At 47.2% G+C, this 21,564-nt stretch overlaps 1 protein-coding gene across 2 annotated transcripts in view; it reads left to right on the top strand.

Annotated features, from left to right (window-relative positions):
• LOC138249656 (NACHT, LRR and PYD domains-containing protein 3-like) overlaps positions 1-19,110 on the top strand; it is an 886,959-nt gene extending 867,849 nt beyond the window's left edge. For both annotated transcript variants that reach the window (XM_069203614.1, XM_069203615.1), the window contains one exon: positions 18,233-19,110. In XM_069203614.1, the coding sequence (XP_069059715.1) occupies position 18,233 (1 nt within the window). In that variant the 3' untranslated portion in view covers positions 18,234-19,110. The remainder of the gene's footprint in view (positions 1-18,232) is intronic.
• The last annotated feature ends 2,454 nt before the right edge of the window (positions 19,111-21,564 follow it).

Genomic DNA, 21,564 nt, shown 5'->3' on the forward strand with positions numbered 1-21,564 from the left:
CGGTGGGAAGTTGATGTCGTGCATGGGTGGATGTGGGTCATGGAGGGTCGTGCATGGGTGGATGTGGGTCATGGAGGGCTGGTGCTCACGGTGGGAAGTAGATGTCGTGCATGGGTGGATGTGGGTCATGGAGGGCTGGTGCTCACGGTGGGAAGTTGATGTCGTGCATGGGTGGATGTGGGTCATGGAGGGCTGGTGCTCATGGTGGGAAGTAGATGTCGTGCATGGGTGGATGTGGGTCATGGAGGGCTGGTGCTCACGGTGGGAAGTAGATGTCGTGCATGGGTGGATGTGGGTCATGGAGTGCTGGTGCTCACAGTGGGAAGTTGATGTCGTGCATGGGTGGATGTGGGTCATGGAGTGCTGGTGCTCACGGTGGGAAGTTGATGTCGTGCATGGGTGGATGTGGGTCATGGAGGGTCGTGCAAGGGTGGATGTGGGTCATGGAGGGCTTGTGCTCACGGTGGGAAGTAGATGTCGTGCATGGGTGGATGTGGGTCATGGAGGGCTGGTGCTCACGGTGGGAAGTTGATGTCGTGCATGGGTGGATGTGGGTCATGGAGGGCTGGTGCTCACGGTGGGAAGTTGATGTCGTGCATGGGTGGATGTGGGTCATGGAGGGCTGGTGCTCACGGTGGGAAGTAGATGTCGTGCATGGGTGGTTTGGGTCATGGAGGGCTGGTGCTCACGGTGGGAAGTAGATGTCGTGCATGGGTGGATGTGGGTCATGGAGGGCTGGTGCTCATGGTGGGAAGTAGATGTCGTGCATGGGTGGATGTGGGTCATGGAGGGCTGGTGCTCATGGTGGGAAGTAGATGTCGTGCATGGGTGGATGTGGGTCATGGAGGGCTGGTGCTCATGTTGGGAAGTAGATGTCGTGCATGGGTGGATGTGGGTCATGGAGGGCTGGTGCTCACGGTGGGAAGTAGATGTCGTGCATGGGTGGATGTGGGTCATGGAGTGCTGGTGCTCACGGTGGGAAGTTGATGTCGTGCATGGGTGGATGTGGGTCATGGAGTGCTGGTGCTCACGGTGGGAAGTTGATGTCGTGCATGGGTGGATGTGGGTCATGGAGGGTCGTGCAAGGGTGGATGTGGGTCATGGAGGGCTGGTGCTCACGGTGGGAAGTAGATGTCGTGCATGGGTGGATGTGGGTCATGGAGGGCTGGTGCTCATGGTGGGAAGTTGATGTCGTGCATGGGTGGATGTGGGTCATGGAGGGCTGGTGCTCACGGTGGGAAGTTGATGTCGTGCATGGGTGGATGTGGGTCATGGAGGGCTGGTGCTCACGGTGGGAAGTAGATGTCGTGCATGGGTGGTTTGGGTCATGGAGGGCTGGTGCTCACGGTGGGAAGTAGATGTCGTGCATGGGTGGATGTGGGTCATGGAGGGCTGGTGCTCACGGTGGGAAGTAGATGTCGTGCATGGGTGGATGTGGGTCATGGAGGGCTGGTGCTCACGGTGGGAAGTAGATGTCGTGCATGGGTGGATGTGGGTCATGGAGGGCTGGTGCTCATGTTGGGAAGTAGATGTCGTGCATGGGTGGATGTGGGTCATGGAGGGCTGGTGCTCACGGTGGGAAGTAGATGTCGTGCATGGGTGGATGTGGGTCATGGAGTGCTGGTGCTCACGGTGGGAAGTTGATGTCGTGCATGGGTGGATGTGGGTCATGGAGAGCTGGTGCTCATGGTGGGAAGTAGATGTCGTGCATGGGTGGATGTGGGTCATGGAGGGCTGGTGCTCATGTTGGGAAGTAGATGTCGTGCATGGGTGGATGTGGGTCATGGAGGGCTGGTGCTCACGGTGGGAAGTAGATGTCGTGCATGGGTGGATGTGGGTCATGGAGTGCTGGTGCTCACGGTGGGAAGTTGATGTCGTGCATGGGTGGATGTGGGTCATGGAGTGCTGGTGCTCATGGTGGGAAGTAGATGTCGTGCATGGTGTTAGAGATGGGTTTGGAGTGGGTGTGGAGCACAGAGTAGAGAGCGGAGACATATTGTAGAGAGTGTGTGGAGGGTGGAGAGTGAGTCTGGGTGCTGTAGGGCGTATCGGGGGAGGAGAATGCATTTGTGGGGTCGGGAACAGATCCACAGCGTGGGAAGGATTGCAGGGGGACAGCAGCAAATGGAGAATTGCGAGAAATTGTACAGACTAAAGTGCAGATGAACAGGCTGTGGACTGCAGTTGGAGGATGTAAACACGAGGTGTAAAGGTCTCTGGGGAGAAGTGGATGTGAGTTGGGAGGAGTGGATGTGAGTTGGGAGGAGTGACTGTGAGTTGGGAGGAGTGGATGTGAGTTGGGAGGAGTGGATGTGAGTTGGGAGGAGTGACTGTGAGTTGGGAGGAGTGAATGTGAGTTGGGAGGAGTGACTGAGTTGGGAGGAGTGGATGTGAGTTGGGAGGAGTGGATGTGAGTTGGGAGGAGTGGGTGTGAGTTGGGAGGAGTGACTGTGAGTTGGGAGGAGTGACTGTGAGTTGGGAGGAGTGGATGTGAGTTGGGAGGAGTGGATGTGAGTTGGGAGGAGTGACTGAGTTGGGAGGAGTGACTGTGAGTTGGGAGGAGTGACTGTGAGTTGGGAGGAGTGACTGTGAGTTGGGAGGAGTGGATGTGAGTTGGGAGGAGTGACTGTGAGTTGGGAGGAGTGACTGAGTTGGGAGGAGTGACTGTGAGTTGGGAGGAGTGACTGAGTTGGGAGGAGTGACTGTGAGTTGGGAGGAGTGGATGTGAGTTGGGAGGAGTGGATGTGAGTTGGGAGGAGTGACTGTGAGTTGGGAGGAGTGACTGAGTTGGGAGGAGTGACTGTGAGTTGGGAGGAGTGACTGAGTTGGGAGGAGTGGATGTGAGTTGGGAGGAGTGGATGTGAGTTGGGAGGAGTGACTGTGAGTTGGGAGGAGTGACTGTGAGTTGGGAGGAGTGACTGTGAGTTGGGAGGAGTGACTGAGTTGGGAGGAGTGACTGTGAGTTGGGAGGAGTGACTGTGAGTTGGGAGGAGTGACTGTGAGTTGGGAGGAGTGGATGTGAGTTGGGAGGAGTGACTGTGAGTTGGGAGGAGTGACTGAGTTGGGAGGAGTGACTGTGAGTTGGGAGGAGTGACTGTGAGTTGGGAGGAGTGACTGAGTTGGGAGGAGTGACTGTGAGTTGGGAGGAGTGACTGTGAGTTGGGAGGAGTGACTGTGAGTTGGGAGGAGTGACTGTGAGTTGGGAGGAGTGGATGTGAGTTGGGAGGAGTGACTGTGAGTTGGGAGGAGTGGATGTGAGTTGGGAGGAGTGACTGAGTTGGGAGGAGTGGATGTGAGTTGGGAGGAGTGACTGTGAGTTGGGAGGAGTGACTGTGAGTTGGGAGGAGTGACTGTGAGTTGGGAGGAGTGACTGAGTTGGGAGGAGTGACTGTGAGTTGGGAGGAGTGACTGTGAGTTGGGAGGAGTGGATGTGAGTTGGGAGGAGTGGATGTGAGTTGGGAGGAGTGGATGTGAGTTGGGAGGAGTGACTGTGAGTTGGGAGGAGTGGATGTGAGTTGGGAGGAGTGGATGTGAGTTGGGAGGAGTGACTGTGAGTTGGGAGGAGTGACTGTGAGTTGGGAGGAGTGACTGAGTTGGGAGGAGTGACTGTGAGTTGGGAGGAGTGACTGTGAGTTGGGAGGAGTGGATGTGAGTTGGGAGGAGTGACTGTGAGTTGGGAGGAGTGACTGTGAGTTGGGAGGAGTGACTGTGAGTTGGGAGGAGTGACTGTGAGTTGGGAGGAGTGACTGTGAGTTGGGAGGAGTGGATGTGAGTTGGGAGGAGTGACTGTGAGTTGGGAGGAGTGACTGTGAGTTGGGAGGAGTGACTGAGTTGGGAGGAGTGACTGTGAGTTGGGAGGAGTGGATGTGAGTTGGGAGGAGTGACTGTGAGTTGGGAGGAGTGACTGTGAGTTGGGAGGAGTGACTGAGTTGGGAGGAGTGACTGTGAGTTGGGAGGAGTGGATGTGAGTTGGGAGGAGTGACTGTGAGTTGGGAGGAGTGACTGTGAGTTGGGAGGAGTGGATGTGAGTTGGGAGGAGTGACTGAGTTGGGAGGAGTGACTGTGAGTTGGGAGGAGTGGATGTGAGTTGGGAGGAGTGGATGTGAGTTGGGAGGAGTGACTGTGAGTTGGGAGGAGTGGATGTGAGTTGGGAGGAGTGGATGTGAGTTGGGAGGAGTGACTGTGAGTTGGGAGGAGTGACTGTGAGTTGGGAGGAGTGGATGTGAGTTGGGAGGAGTGACTGTGAGTTGGGAGGAGTGGATGTGAGTTGGGAGGAGTGACTGTGAGTTGGGAGGAGTGACTGTGAGTTGGGAGGAGTGGATGTGAGTTGGGAGGAGTGACTGTGAGTTGGGGGGAGTGACTGTGAGTTGGGAGGAGTGACTGTGAGTTGGGAGGAGTGACTGTGAGTTGGGAGGAGTGACTGTATAGGGGGCCGTGGACGGGGGGGGGGCAGTCTGGGGGGCAGAGCGCGCATTCACAGAAGGGGTCCATGGATGCTGGGGTTGTAGAGCGCGGGGAGGAGAGGTGTGAGGGTTGGGGATGCAGGTGGTGAGTGGGCAGCAGTTTGTGAAGGGATTGTGAGAGAGGAGAGGGGTGTGATGGCGAGAGCAGGAGGGAGGAGAGAAGAGTCCACGCGGAGGCTGCAGATCAGGTGAAATGTTCCAGAGAGAAGCAGAGAGCAGCCGCAGAGCAAGGAGATGGAGAAGGTGTGAAGATAGAGAAGAAACTGAAGTAATGAAGAAACGAAGCCGCCGTAGAATACGCGGCAGAAATGAGAGGACGGAGAGGAGGCATGAGCTTGGGGGATGGGGAGGGCCGATGCTCACTCACCTCATTCATCTCCTTCTCCCAGATCACTGCACTCCTTCCCTTCCTGGACGGAGACACTGCTGGTGCGATCCCTCTCTGTGTCTCCATCCTCGCTCCCCAAGGCCGGTGCTACTGCCCTCGGCTTCAGCCACACCTGCAAGAAAGAGCTGAAGGACTGAGCTCGCCTGAAGGACTGAGCTCGCAAACGCCCTGCAGCTCCGCGCAGCAAGGAATCCAGGGGACATCTCTCTGCTGCAGTGACAACCTTTGGTACATGCCCTAGTGCTGACACAGGGACCCCCGTCAAGTACCTGGCGGCCACCGGTCTCCGCTGCCGTTCAACAAACTGCATCCTGGGACTTGTAGTAAGGCTTCATGTTCAACAAACTGTAGTAAGGCTTCATGTTCAACAAACTGCATCCTGGGACTTGTAGTAAGGCTTCATGTTCAACAAACTGCATCCTGGGACTTGTAGTAAGGCTTCATGTTCAACAAACTGCATCCTGGGACTTGTAGTAAGGCTTCATGTTCAACAAACTGTAGTAAGGCTTCATGTTCAACAAACTGCATCCTGGGACTTGTAGTAAGGCTTCATGTTCAACAAACTGTAGTAAGGCTTCATGTTCAACAAACTGCATCCTGGGACTTGTAGTAAGGCTTCATGTTCAACAAACTGCATCCTGGGACTTGTAGTAAGGCTTCATGTTCAACAAACTGTAGTAAGGCTTCATGTTCAACAAACTGCATCCTGGGACTTGTAGTAAGGCTTCATGTTCAACAAACTGCATCCTGGGACTTGTAGTAAGGCTTCATGTTCAACAAACTGTAGTAAGGCTTCATGTTCAACAAACTGCATCCTGAGACTTGTAGTAAGGCTTCATGTTCAACAAACTGCATCCTGGGACTTGTAGTAAGGCTTCATGTTCAACAAACTGCATCCTGGGACTTGTAGTAAGGCTTCATGTTCAACAAACTGTAGTAAGGCTTCATGTTCAACAAACTGCATCCTGGGACTTGTAGTAAGGCTTCATGTTCAACAAACTGTAGTAAGGCTTCATGTTCAACAAACTGCATCCTGGGAGTTGTAGTAAGGCTTCATGTTCAACAAACTGCATTCTGGGACTTGTAGTAAGGCTTCATGTTCAACAAACTGCATCCTGAGACTTGTAGTAAGGCTTCATGTTCAACAAACTGCATCCTGGGACTTGTAGTAAGGCTTCATGTTCAACAAACTGTAGTAAGGCTTCATGTTCAACAAACTGCATCCTGGGACTTGTAGTAAGGCTTCATGTTCAACAAACTGCATCCTGGGACTTGTAGTAAGGCTTCATGTTCAACAAACTGTAGTAAGGCTTCATGTTCAACAAACTGCATCCTGGGACTTGTAGTAAGGCTTCATGTTCAACAAACTGCATCCTGGGACTTGTAGTAAGGCTTCATGTTCAACAAACTGTAGTAAGGCTTCATGTTCAACAAACTGCATCCTGGGACTTGTAGTAAGGCTTCATGTTCAACAAACTGTAGTAAGGCTTCATGTTCAACAAACTGCATCCTGGGACTTGTAGTAAGGCTTCATGTTCAACAAACTGCATCCTGGGAGTTGTAGTAAGGCTTCATGTTCAACAAACTGTAGTAAGGCTTCATGTTCAACAAACTGCATCCTGGGAGTTGTAGTAAGCCTTCATAAATCACGTACCTTGCAGACCAACCTCTCTCTCCAAGTTGGAGACTTCATTTTTCAGCTAAAATGTTATTTTGGCTTTTTCCCGCTTGCAAAGCCTCCCATTCCAAGGCAAGTAAATGGTGAAAACAAATTTAGACACAAGCCAACCCTCTCAGCTTAGACTGTATACCTCCTAAGCGTTATATAGACACAGTTACTGGACCAGAGCGTCCGACTTTGGAACCGCTCATTACTCTCTGATTCACTTTATATCCCCATGAATAAAAAACAAACCGAAAACGCATCAATATTGCTTTGCATAATATAATCTAGGCTCATGCAAAGCTGCCTAATGCCTTCGGATCAAACTCACGCCGTTCTGATGGGGCGTAGTCCACAGTCTGCATTTAACTTTCACTTTCCATTAGATGGGATGAAACTAACGTGGAATACGAAATTTCCTAGCTATCGTGAAGGAAAGTTTCAATTCTATTAAGGACACGGAGGCGAGGATTATGCAAATCTTTCTTCACTCTTTATTCAATAGCAAGTTCAAAGTTAAACAAAACATGAACAAAAAAACTACAAGTTCCATGAGCCCGCCGCCATGGTAACGAGTATCCAATGAGGTGCCCTCCTTCACGTCGGTATAAATAGCCCGAGACACGTCACACTTCCTCGACTTCACTGCGGAAGGAATCCTGGTAGAGTCAATTGGTCGTAGTTTCGGAACCTAAAAAATAGGTATAATTAGATGCAAATCCGATAGAACACAGGAAACCTACCAAAGGCAACAAAGTTATGAACTTTAGAACACATATAAATGAAAATACATCTGAATCAAGTGTTTACCTGAAAATTTAAATATGAGCAGAATAACCAATAAACAAAGGCATAAACGCAAGTATACTACCTTGCTACGCAGATAGATGTAATCGGGAGGGAACATATCCGCGAAATGTATGTGGGTGGGATAATCCTCGCCTCCGTGTCCTTAATAGAATTGAAACTTTCCTTCACGATAGCTAGGAAATTTCGTATTCTATCACAGGACCGGAGGCGAGGATTATGCAAGTTCAAAGCTTACTTACCACCAGTGCGGCTGCGTCGTGAATTGGTTTAAAGTAAAACTTCTTAAAAGTAGATTCTGAAGACCAATCAGCAGCATGCATGATGTCCTCCAATCTGCCCCCCACTTGTATGGCTTTGGAAGCCATAGCTCCCCGAGTAGAATGAGCCCCAAAAACTCGAATATCTATGCCTGCCTCAGAGAGAATCCACCGAATCCATCTGGCAATGGAGGGAGAAGAAACCGCCCTAAACGGCTTCTTAATAGAAATCAACAATTGAGTCTCATCTGGAGGTCTACAAGAACTGGTCACTTCCTCATAGACTTTGAGACATCTAACCACACATAGCCTCGGGGAATCAGGAAAAACGGGATAGGACACCGACCTGGTATTATTCTTTGTTCTCCTTGCAATAGTAAACGTGACTCCTTCTGGAGTAAAGACTCGAGCGGAGACATCCAGTGCTCTGATATCTGACACACGCTTACAGGAAATGAGGCAGAGAAGCATGGCTAATTTTGCCGACAATTCCTTCATCGACAAATATTGGTTGTCCCGCCAAGAGGATAAGAGATTAAGAACCAAGTTCACATCCCAGAGCTCCGAATATCTAGGTTGTGGAGGTCTGGAGAGTCTAATACCCTTAAGGAGTTTACAAACCCAGGGATGCCCCCCAATCGGGAGATTATTCAGGGGAGGATGGCCCGCAGAGATGGCCGAGCGAAAAGAATTGATGGTGCGATACGCTAAGCCGGATGCAGCTAATTCCGCCAGGAAATTGATGATGTCGGCAATACTGGCCCCCATGGGATCGCAGTGTTTGCCCACACACCAACTAGACTACCTATTCCATGTTGATTTATATCGTTTGCATGTACCAGGGGCCCAGGCCTGTGCGATGAAGTTATTAGCTTCCTGCGAAAGCCGGTTGTTTTGCCAACGATGCCGGAAATCTTCCAAGCTATGAGGGGAAGATGACCTTGAAGGATTAGAGGGTGGCAGGACCCCGACGGATCCAGGAGTATCGAGGGAAAATCCGGGAGGCGAAGAGGACACTCGCACGAGAGTTCCAGCAGAGTCGGGAACCATGCCTGTGATCTCCACCAGGGGGTTATTAGAATCACCGTCGCCTCTTGGCGGCGAACTTGAGCAGCAACCCGCGGGATAAGAAGAAACGGGGGAAAAGCATAACCCTGAAGAGTGCCCCAATGTTGGAGAAACGCATCTACTGCCATCGCTCCCGGATCCGGACGCCAGCTGAAGTATAGGGGAAGCTGGGCATTCCAACGAGACGCAAAGAGATCCACTGAACAGGGACCCCAATGATCCATGATCGCCTGAAAAACCGAGCGATGTAGTCGCCAATCGCTGGGATCCCGGAGAAACCGAGAATTCCAGTCTGCCCACACATTCTGGGTTCCCGGAAGATACTCTGCTGTGACTGAGATTTGGTGTTGAAGGCAAAAATGCCAAAACTCTATCGCTAGCCCCGCTAGGGCTCTTGATCTTGTTCCCCCTAAACGATTTATGTAGTGCACTGCCGATACGTTGTCCATCCGTAGTAGAACTACGCATGAGACCCTGTCTCTCGTGAGAGACTTGATCGCAAAAGAACCCGCCAGGAGCTCCAGGCAGTTGATATGCATGGTTAGTTCCTGCGGGGTCCAACGTCCCCCCCAACGAGATGTCCCCGCAACGAGCCCCCCATCCCTGGCGACTGGCGTCTGACTCGATCACCAGATCCGGGGCTGCTCCAAAGATGGCCCTGCCATTCCATGCCTCCATGTGGTCCAGCCACCAACACAACTCCATCCTTGCCTCTTGAGACAGGGAGATCAACTCGGAGTACGTCACCCCTCGGCGAAGGTGAAACGCTTTCAAGCGCTGCAGGGCTCTGTAGTGTAGGGGACCCGGAAAAATGGCTTGAATCGAAGACGAAAGCAGGCCTACTACTCTGGCTAACTGGCGTAGAGAGATCTGGTCTCGTTGCAGGACCTTTCTCAGTTCCTTCTTTATCTTGGAAATCTTCGTCGCCGGGAGACTTAGAGATGCTGATCGGGAATCCACTAGAAACCCTAGGAAGACCAACGATTGAGTCGGAGTAAGTTGCGACTTCTGTTGGTTGATCACAAAACCAAGGTCCTGGAAAAGCGCAATAGTTGTGTTCAGATTGTACATCAACTGAGACCTGGACTGATCCATCAAAAGGATGTCGTCCAGATAAATTATGAGGCGAATGCCTTGTAACCTCAGAGTTTCCACTACTGGTTTGAGAAGTTTTGTGAAGCACCACGGTGCCGACGACAGGCCGAAGGGGAGTGTGGTGAATTCGAACACCTGGTTGTTCCATAAGAACTGCAGGAATCTGCGATGGGGTGGAAAAAATAGGGACCGTGAGGTACGCGTCCTTGAGATCTAGACGAACCATCCAGTCCCCTTGTAAGAGGAGGTCGCGGAGCATGTGAATACCCTCCATTTTGAAATGTCTGTAAACCACCCATTCGTTGAAAGCACGAAGATTGATAACGGGACGAAACCCTTTGTCCTTCTTCTCCACCAAGAAGATGTTGCTTACGAAGCCTGTGGGGTGAAGGGAAGTAAAAGAAATGGCACCTTTGTGAAGAAGGGCCTGAACCTCTAAATCTATGAGTTCTGAGTCTTCTGCCGAGAACCCGATGGGCTGAGGCAGTCTCTCCTGCACTCCGCCCGTAGACGAGCGCGCACCTCTTTGTCCAGAGGTTGCCTAATTTTACTGGCGACATATTCAGCCACCTTGTGGTCTGGGTGCCACTCCGAGGAACGCGGATGGTAGATACCCTCCGGCTCAAACATATCGGAGTCAGAATCGGCGTGATCCGAAGGATCTGGTAGGGTAGCACCCGGACGCCAAGGGCGACCCGAGTCGTCATCTAAAGATGATGAGACCTCATCTGAACCTCCCATGAAGCCTTTGGGGGATCCCAGATCAGGGTTCCATAGGTGGTGAAGCTTGTCACCCAGTACTCCGGGCAAACGGTCCTCCCGGGAGGGTACGCGCTTATGCGCGCGCGCACTCTTGGGATTGGGTGAAAATACACTATCCCCCAGGTGCCCCGCGTCGCGCTTGCGCATTTTCCTGGGGGCCGAAAGGGTAGAGGAATCACCCTCCGCTCCCGTCACACCAAACATGCCCGTACCTCTGGACACCTGTACAGTAAGCTTAGCTACAGTATCCCTAAGAGGTGCTAAAGCGTGAGAAATAGCCTGGGAAAACAAAGTGTCCACTCCGGGGGGAAGGGTACGGTGAGAGGGACCCTCACCTGGGGACATGTTGGTAAAAGGTTCATTCTCTTGGGAGGAATGCATAATGAGGACTATGACAGAGTGTACACCCAACAAAAAAATATACAATATATAGGGTAAAATCCCTACCCTCTCTGTCACTGATAGTAAGTCAAGAAGTAATGCCTTCCCTAATGGGGTAATTCTTACCCAAACGGGTGTCAGGGTAGGGAAGAGAAAATATGCACCAGGGTGCCAAGCATGTACTAGAGGAGAAACCCTCAATCCTGGGAAGAAAAGAAAAAAGCAAAGTGATTAATGCAGATATGCTTGCTGAGAGACTGAGTGTCCCTGGAAAAAAGCAAACGCGAAGCGCGAGCCGCGCACTGAAAGAGGCACGCTCTCCGATAACGAAGAACAGCGCGCGCTCCCTCTGGTGGGCCCGACGTGTATTAAACACGCCGAGGGCCGAAAGGAAATGAAACGCTCGAGCGGCCCGTCCGTTCCGGGCCGCTCATAGCGATGAAGTTGCTACACAAACAGAAAGCCCCGCAAAACAATTGAGCGGCAGCGCGCCAAGTCAAGAAACAAACTCCCAACCGGAGGCAGAAAAGGCACTTATCTGACACGTAGCAGTGAAGAAAGAGGAAGTGTGACGTGTCTCGGGCTATTTATACCGACGTGAAGGAGGGCACCTCATTGGATACTCGTTACCATGGCGGCGGGCTCATGGAACTTGTAGTTTTTTTGTTCATGTTTTGTTTAACTTTGAACTTGCTATTGAATAAAGAGTGAAGAAAGATTTGCATAATCCTCGCCTCCGGTCCTGTGATAGAATTACTTCAAGGAATGTCCTGTTGCTTTTCTGCTTTTCAAAAACGTTCAGTAAAAGAAAAAAGAATACCAAAGTCTAAACAATCACCTTCTGACTAACATTTAGCCATAGTATATCTAACTTTCTATTAACTAAATCAGAAGCATACATTTTCCCAGTCCCTTATTTAAATAATTTTCTAATTTCCCTCCTATTTCAGTTTCTTCGTTAATCTCAGTCCTCTTTCTCATTTATTGACCAGTATTCAGGGTGAACTGTCAAAATCTCTTGCATCGTTTTAACCCAAACCATTAAAATGGCGTCGATACTAACTTCAATAACACACCAAATCCTAAAGATGGCTGTTGAATATATATCTCAGCGCGCATTCCGCGCCCCACCGCTGCAAATCACGCGCCAAATCATGCTCAAGCAGAAACCTTTTCTCCTGTAAGAGTTGTGAAAATGCTAGCTTGTGCAGCCCCTCGTGATGCTCCCACTGCAGATTCACATGACACAGAGCCAGTGCTTAATTTGAGCAGGTCATTGCCTGGGGGGGGGGGTGGTCCGGGATTTATTTTTGAAGGCCGTCACTTATTATTCTTTATCAGGCAATTACTGCGAGCAAAAGACATGTATGGTAAGGATGGAGCAAAGAAAGACAGAAAAGCCTTACTACGGGTGAAAGTAGAAAGCTGCAGGTGTGAGCTGAAGGGGCAGGGAGTGGCTGTAATTAGACTGAAGAGGCCCGAGGTGGCTTCAGGATTACGCTGCCTCAGTATTCTGTGATCGCACATTTAAATGCAGCAGCTGCGTGTTTCAGAGGAGGGCTTTGGGCCCCGGCAAGTTTGTATTTACAAATTAACCACTGGTCTGACAGCATGTGTGCACTGTCTGTGCAAGCCGGAGCTGGGTACTACGAGCTCACCATGCTATAAAGCTGCAGCTAGTAAGTCAGAGAAAAGTCTGTGTGCTCTTCATGTTGTGCACAGTCGCCTGTGAGAGCAGCTGCTTATGCATTTGAAGCCATCGAAAGTGCTGCATTTGTTGTTCTGAAGGCTAAAGTAATTCATCTGTGCAACCTTCTCACGCTGTCTGTGTTCCAAGATAGTGACCTAGTACATTTGAAGGCTGCAGATAAATCTCAGCAGCTGACGTTCAACCCCTGATTTACAGAAGTGAGAGGATTTGTGGCGTTATGGGCAGTGCTTAGAAATCAGGAACCAGGTTTGAGTCTCAGTTTCGCTCAACATCCTGTGATAAAGGGCACGTCACTTAATCTCTCTTAACAAATAAAAGCATCTTTGTGTAATTTAATTGGTCCTCAATTAAAGCGCTCCAATATCTTTGGGTCGACTTTGTGATGTATAAAACTACAAAAAATGAGGATTTGATTATAATATGTACTGATGTGTCACTGATAGTTATAACAACAATATTGATTAAATGTCACACATTTTGCTATCGAGACTTTCAAAAGGTTTGCAATATTGGACAGAATGTTTACCCTTACTGTTTCACAGGAACAAGCTTTTTTATAAATACACATTTCTTTTCTATCAACCTCGGACAAATTAAGGACTGGGTCGTTTTTCCAGACTTTAAATATATATTTAAATTCCAGGAAACAGACCTAGTTGATAATCCTTCTGAGGCTGATAATATGTATATTTAAATTTCAGAAAAACTGACGCTGTCCTTAATCCTTCTGAGGCAGATAAAAAAGCAATGTGCATATATAAAATCAGTGGTTCATATGAAGCAGAAATGCTAATTAAACTACAATTCTACACCTTCTGAAAAGTCTTAAAAGCAATATATACATATATATATATATATATATATATATACATATATATATATATATATATACAAAGACAGAGAGAGAGAGAGAGTGTGCATGTTTAGAAAAATGTATGATAGTTCAGTGGGTTAATGTGCCTGCTGAAGACATCTGGTACTAACAGGCAGCCTGCAGGTTTTAATTCAAGAATAACTGTCTCACCCTTTAATCCTTCTGAGGTCAGTAATAAAATAACAATCTTTGTTTTAGGTATTAGTCACACCTCTGAATTATAGCGCTAGTTTAAATGTACCTACAGGCATGAAATTGCAAGGTAGGCACGCTGAAAGTAACAGTGTAATTACTGTAGAAACTCAAAAGTACATACCCGCCACCACCACATCTCCGGACACCTGAAGAAACTTCACTGGCTACTAGTCAACAAGAGGATCACCTTCAGACTCCTCACCCACGCACACAAAGCCCTGCACAACCTCGGACCAAAACTCATCAACCACCGCGTCTCCTTCTACACTCCTCCGCGCACCCTACGCTCGACCGGACAAGCCCTGGCAGCCGTACCCCGCATCCGCAAAGCCACCGCCGGAGGAAGATCCTTTTCTTTCCTGGCAGCGAAGACCTGGAACCATCTTCCCAGCCATCTTCGCGCCATACAGGACCACCTCTCCTTCAGAAGGCAGCTCAAGACCTGGCTCTTCGAGCACTGACCCCCCCCCCCCCCCAGCGCCTTGAGACCCTTACGGGTGAGTAGCGCGCTTTATAAATGTGATTGATTGATTGATTGATTGATTGAAAAGTGAGCTTTTACTTTTGTTTAAAAGGCAAAGTTGGTGTGAAACATAGTTCAGGTACCCCGGGGAAAGCAGGGTGTTACTGCACTTTAAGTGTAACACATGAAATATTTTACCTCGTGTGCTCTGGGAAAAATTTACTGTTAGATGTTAAACTGACTACTGACTACCCTCCTTTAGTATCAGAGGGATAGGGTGGCAAGAGAGTGTTAGTGCAGTAATCACTAACCATCCTACGGTCATCAGGAGCAATCTCTTCTTGTGATGTCATCAGATACCCATCCTGAAATCATCAGGAATAATCTCAGTTTGTGAAGTAATCAGGTAGTCATTTTTAAGTCATCCTCAAGTTATCAGGCACAAGTTTCTAAGCTTTGCTGATGACTTCAAGAGCTTGATGACACCTGGTGATGAGAAAATGACTTCTAAGGTAGTTGGATGATCATCAAATGACTCTGGGATGGCTTCTAAGTAATCCTCTTTGACCTGGGAACACACAGCAGCTGCTGCTTGCACAAGTACTTCTGAGCCATCCTTGAGCCACACAACCAGCTACGTCCTACTAAGAAAAGCTCCGACATTTGGGATTATAGAGTCCCAGGAGTATAGAATCATTCAAAGCCTTTTCTCAGTGGGATCCACCTTTAATGCCTATGATTGAGAGACCAAAAGAATTCAGCAACCCTTGGGGCCAGCCTTCTCAGCACCTAGAAGTTTTCACACAGGATTTTCACTATGCAACGCACAATGCAGTGTTCAAGAAAGATGGAAACCAATTAAAACTAGTTTACTAGGACCACATAGGTCAGGTGGGAAGTCATTAACCATGAATCATTCACCTCCCCTGATGACTCAAAAAATCATAAAAATGTTACTAGACCTGCAGGTCGAGTAGCTTGAATAATCAAATCGACCTAACTGTAATGTACTTGACCCACATACGGGTCTCAAATTCTGAGATCCCAGGCAAATATAGTATTTTACAGTCGCCTTTTTCTTCATTCTCATATATGAGTACACCTTCAAAAAAAATGTGGAGTTTGGCATTTCTACTGTGAAAAAAATCCTCTTTTGTTTGATTAAATACACTAAACATTTGGTCCATGTATAATAAATCTGGCCCACATATGGGATACACATGATCTATGCATGACTTGGCTCTTAGTTTAATAATAGCTATGCTATCAGGGCAGGAGTGTTTCTTTGTTTATGTTTAAACACTCACTTGTAAAAAATATATCACTAAAGCATGATGTTGGTAACGCACTGTCATTTACAAATAGTACATTCCAGAGAAATGTACAAAAACCTTCCCACTAACTTGCAGCTTTACTGATAAAACTATATAGTGTATTAACAATAATCTGTGAAAACTGGGTTTCAGAAAACATTTATCATTTACACATCACCAAGTAAAGTGTTCTGACTTTTTTTCATCCTATTTTAATATTTTTTCGATCATCAAAAAAGTACAAAAAATGGTCTTTCACAGCTACTGAAATATATTTTGAAATGTTTGTAAAGTTGACTTAGTAATATAAACGTTGTGTGTCAGATAAAACCTGATACCAAAAGTAGTTCATTTCACATGGGTCAGACAGTTCACCTTACAAAATCCTAGAATTCTGCAGCCACAAGGAAAAGTATTTGCATTGCAAGAAGACAAACTGATCTTTGACCTCTGTCTCTGAACACAGAGGAAATGTGAGAAGAATAAGATTTAAAGGCATCTTAATTTCTAATTCAGTTTCTGACTGAGCAGAACACCTGTTCCTTGTCCACTCCCCAGAAGGATCGAGTTGGATCTAAAAATAGCTCGACCTCATAAAATAAAACTCACCATAGCGAGTGGTCGAGTAGATTTTTCGAGTCCTGTTTAGCATTATTTCACGCAGCGTAGCAAGCCACCTTGCTGTGCTGCAAGAAAGTTAAAGGGCAGGAATGTGCCATTTTTACATTTCTGACCTTCCTTGCTCTGGCGCTCTATGTGCTGCCTTTACGCCAACACAGGCATCCCTACAGCATGGTGCAAGGGTGCCTGCGTTGCATGCAGGATTGTTTTTATGCAGGAAGGGGAACCTTCCTGCACAAAAACAATACTCAGAGACATTTTTCTCTTTCTATGTGTGCTGCAGAACACGCTTATAAAGAGGAAACAAGGGGGAGAAATATAGTTCTCCTTTCTGCGCCTCCCTTGGGAAGGCGTAGCTTTCCCTGGTTTATCAGTGTTGGTAAATCTGGGAATGTGGTAAAATCCATGGGTGGGTGCGTGGAACGCCCACTATCCACAGATGGAACGCCTCCTTCGGGCAGAGTAACGCAAGGGAGCAGTTTGCACTTCCTTGCTTTAGTCCAGATTTATCAAGCCACTCCGGGCCACGCAAGGAGGCAATGCATGGTTTGATAAAACTGACTTTCTTGTTGCGTCGCCTTGCGTGGCACCAGGGTGACGCAACACTATGATGAATATTCCCCTCAGTTCACTAACTCTGCTGCAGTGTCCCCATTTCACATGAATACAGTAACATTGCTGTAGTGTAACTATAGGTTCACTGTTTCAAATGAGTGCACAGCAACATAGCTGCAGTGTCCTTGTTTCACATGAGTACTTAGTGCACAATAACGTTGCTATACTGTTTGCTGCAATGGCCGTGTTTCACACAAGTACTCACTGCACTGTAACAATGCAGCAGTGTAACTGTTTCCTATCAGTACCCAGTGCGCTGCAACACTGATGCATTGTGACTTTCATAATTCTTAGAGCACAAAACTTTTACTCCAGTGTAAATGTTTCACGTGAGGTTTTGCATACAGTAACAACGCTGAAGTACACAGTGCGCTGTAATAGTACTCCAGTGTAAATGTTTCACGTGAGTTTTCGTATACAGTAACAACGCTGAAGAACACAGTGCGCTGTAATATTACTCCTGTGTAAATGTTTCACGTGAGCTTTTGTATACAGTAACAACGCTGAAGTACACAGTGCGCTGTAATAGTACTCCAGTGTAAATGTTTCACGTGAGTTTTTGTATACAGTAACAACGCTGAAGAACACAGTGCACTGTAATATTACTCCTGTGTAAATGTTTCACGTGAGCTTTTGTATACCGTAACGTTGGTGAAGTACACAGTGCGCTGTAATATTACTCCAGTGTAAATGTTTCACGTGAGTTTTTGTATACAGTAACAACGCTGAAGTACACAGTGCGCTGTAATATTACTCCTGTGTAAATGTTTCACGTGAGCTTTTGTATACAGTAACAACGCTGAAGTACACAGTGCGCTGTAATAGTACTCCAGTGTAAATGTTTCACGTGAGTTTTTGTGTACAGTAACAACGCTGAAGAACACAGTGCACTGTAATATTACTCCTGTGTAAATGTTTCACGTGAGCTTTTGTATACCGTAACGTTGGTGAAGTACACAGTGCGCTGTAATATTACTCCAGTGTAAATGTTTCACGTGAGTTTTTGTATACAGTAACAACGCTGAAGTACACAGTGCGCTGTAATATTACTCCTGTGTAAATGTTTCACGTGAGCTTTTGTATACCGTAACGTTGGTGAAGTACACAGTGCGCTGTAATATTACTCCAGTGTAAATGTTTCACGTGAGTTTTTGTATACAGTAACAATGCTGAAGTGCAGAGTGTGCTGTAATATTACTCCTGTGTAAATGGTCCACTTGACTGTTTATCACACTACAACAGAGCCCCTCCCACTAAAGTCTAGAGCCAAGCCCTGCTTGGAGGAAATTAGCTCACAGCAACCAGTGGATATACTTTTGTATTTTGGTGATTTTTTACAGCGGTTGTGTTCATACAAACACAACTTGGTGCTAAAGTGAATTACAAATTATCACAATGAGCAATACCTAAAGAATGTACAGATTTTTTTGGATGTATTCAGAGAGATAAATATTTGTAAAATAGTAAAAAGTAAATGGATAATGCCATGAATATCAGATGTAGCTTCATCTGTTGCTCTCGCTCCAAGTAATTGGAAAATGTTTCTCTTTCAGACCAAAGTGAAGACTCAGATGAGCTGCATCCTTTCACAGACCAACCCGACTATTAAATACGTTTATTTTGCTTTCCTGGCGGTTTGGATGAATGTCACTTAATCAGTTTGTTGTGGGTCCCCCTTACCAACTAGATTAGGCACCCTTATTTTAGCTCTGGACCCGGATCCTGTGTCCTTTCACACACATGCGTGTTATTCATTTTATTCTTTTTCGTATTTTTTAGCACTGCCATCTTTTAGCTCGTTATTTTTATATTTTAATCAAGCTGCCTTTTCTGAGAAGACAGAGTTGTACGTGTTGCACACTGTGCATGCTTTTCATTCTGTTCCCTGTTCAAGGCTGTCACGTTTGGTACATGATATTCTAACTGGTATTGCTTCTCCAGGAGTTATGGAGCCAATCCTCATTTTAGACATATTATCATGCCAGGCCTGTTCTTAGAACACTATTAAATTTGTTTTATAAACATTGTGTAGGCCTAAGGAAGGTAAAGGGCATTCCAGTCATGGCCGGCCTGCGATAGACACCATTTCATTGACAGCTTCGCTGATCCTGGCACTGACTTTTCCGCCAACAGGGAGGATTGCCAGCAGGCAACAGGCAGACCCTTACCTGTCTTTCATGTATGCGGTCGTGGCTCTTCCCAAACACCAGGATAGCCAGAAGGGCTAACACCACTATGCTCGCAGATTTTGGACATTAGGTTGTAAATAGGAATTATTAGGTATTATGATCATACCAGAACGGTGGGATTGTTTTGTTTCTTCACTCTAATGGTAACAATAATCACCATATTATGGTTTATCTGTCTAATCATCCCATATCATGCTTTTTTATAATTGAATGCAATTGCATCAATAAATATATTTTAACCTATTTTGCATCTCCTCATTTGCCTTGGCGTGTGTGAAATGTAGTTAAACCGAGAGAAAGGGGCATTGTCTGTTCACCACAACTTCCCTGAGGAGTCAGAGTCTCATGTTTTTAGGCTGCCACAAATCACTTTTACTTTTTAGGTGTGGACGAGGCACTGCAAGCTAGCCGAAGAAGTAAGGCCGACAACTTCCAGACGGTGTGGGACCGACTCAGTCACTTATACTCGGTGGTGCTGGTGCCTTAAACTATGCAGTCATATCCCCAAGGTAAAAGTCCTACAATAAGGCCCATATTTATGAAAAGTTTGCACTGCCTTAGCGTAATTATTATTATTTCTTTTACACTAAAGCGGCGCTAACTTAACTCCATATTTATATTTTGATGCTAGACCTGTCTAGTGTCAAAATATATGAGTTAGCGTCATTGTTTGCGAGGGCCAACCCACCTTGCATTGAATTGCGACAATGATATACAAGGTAGGTGTTCCCTTCCAAAAAATGACGCTACCCTCTGTCACCATATTTACCTCCGTACGCTAAAATGACACACACCTAGGAAGCGGACGCTAAGTGCAATTAGCATAAAATGTTAGCGCCTGGTCAGAACAGGTGTTAAAGTGATGTTAGGCACATTTTCTAAGGGAAACATCGTGGATTCCACCAGGGTGTCACTATTTTGGGCACATAGGAACCTAGGCTGACTAACAGCAGAATTATTGCTGCTAATCAGTCTAGTGCCATTTTTTGTCCACTAGCGCCATTTGTCCTAACGCCTTCCAGCACTGGCTAGAGTCATTTTCTATGACGCTAACCATTCCTTAGCGCCATTGTGCATAATTTTTTAAATATAATGCACAGATGGTGCTAAGGAAAGGTGTTAGCTTGCGTTAAGTTTTTTGACGCTAGCGCAGTTGTGTGGCATTTTTCATAAATATGGGTCTAAGTTTATTAGATGTTAGAGCCTGCAAGACCTGTGGCATGAAGAGACTTACACCCTCATTATGACATTGGGCGTAAATCCCGCTTACTGCCGCTGTGACGGCCGCCAACATACCGTTGCAGAGACGGAAATCCGTTCACCATATTATGACACACACACACTAAACCAACAGAATATTGCCACAAACATATATCCGCCAGACCAACGGTTAGTGGTAAACTGTTCGTACGAACACCCATACCGTTACGCCACCAAAACAACGCCCTCCACATATTGACCCATGAATCACCACAGCGGACATTCAATGGCGGTAAACCATTGGCGGTATACACCGGCGCGGTCAGAATGGCCACCCAAATACAAAACAACACAACATTGGCCAAGACCAAAACCACTCACCTGACACTGATACACACACCACCCCCACCCACCAACAGCACTATATAACACACACCCACATTACCCACAACCCTTTCCTAACACGAAAAATAACCAAGAGATACCCATGCAAATCATAGACACAACTACAGACTGTAGGAGGCTGGCCTGGCTTATAGTGGGTACCTGATGGTACTTACACCTTGTACCAGGTCCATTTATCCCTTATTGGTAGATTAGTAGTGTTCTAGCACCTTAGGCTGATAGAGGTAGCTATAGCAGAGAAGCTTAGGCTGAACTAGGAGACATGCAAAGCTCCTACTATACCATTTATATAATATAGCACTATATCATAAGAAACGCAATACTCAGAGTTACTAAAAATAAAGGTACTTTATTTTAGTGACAATATGCCAAAAGTATCTCAGAGGATATACTCCCTTAGGAGGTAAATAAAATACACAAAATATACACACAAACCAAAATCAGGTAAGTAAACAGTTAGAAAAGTAGTGCAAACACTGTAGAATACAATATGATGCAATAGGACACAATAGGCCTAGGGGCAACACAAACCATATACTCCAAAAGTGGAATGCGAACCAGGAATGGACCCCAGGCCTAGTGTAGTGTGTAGGGGGTCACTGGGAGTGTAAGAAAACACTAAGGGTGTCCAAGATACCCCACCTCAAGACCCTGAAAAGTAGGAGTAAAGTTACCCTACTACCCCAGAAAGACAGTAAAGCCGAGATAGGGGATTCTGCAAAGGCAACAACTGACTTCAAAGATGGATTCCTGGACGTGAGGACCTGCAAAGGAAGGGGACCAAGTCCAAGAGTCACGCAAGTGTCTGGGGGGGCAAGAGCCCACTAAACCCCTGATGAAGGTGCAAAAGGGCTGCCTCCGGGTGGAAGAAGCCAAAGATTCTGCAACAACGGAAGGGGCCAGGAACTTCTCTTTTGGTCAGAAGATGTGCCACGGCGTGCTGGAGGATGCAGAGTTGCTTCCACTCAGAAAGATGGCAAACAAGCCTTGCTAGCTGCAAGAGTCGCGGCTGAAGAAAATGGGTCCTGCCCGGGCCCAGGAAGGACCAGGAGGAGGAGACAGAGGGCGAGCTCAGCAGCACAGAGAGCCCA

Source organism: Pleurodeles waltl, chromosome 8 (assembly GCF_031143425.1).
Source record: "Pleurodeles waltl isolate 20211129_DDA chromosome 8, aPleWal1.hap1.20221129, whole genome shotgun sequence".
NCBI lineage: Eukaryota > Metazoa > Chordata > Amphibia > Caudata > Salamandridae > Pleurodeles > Pleurodeles waltl.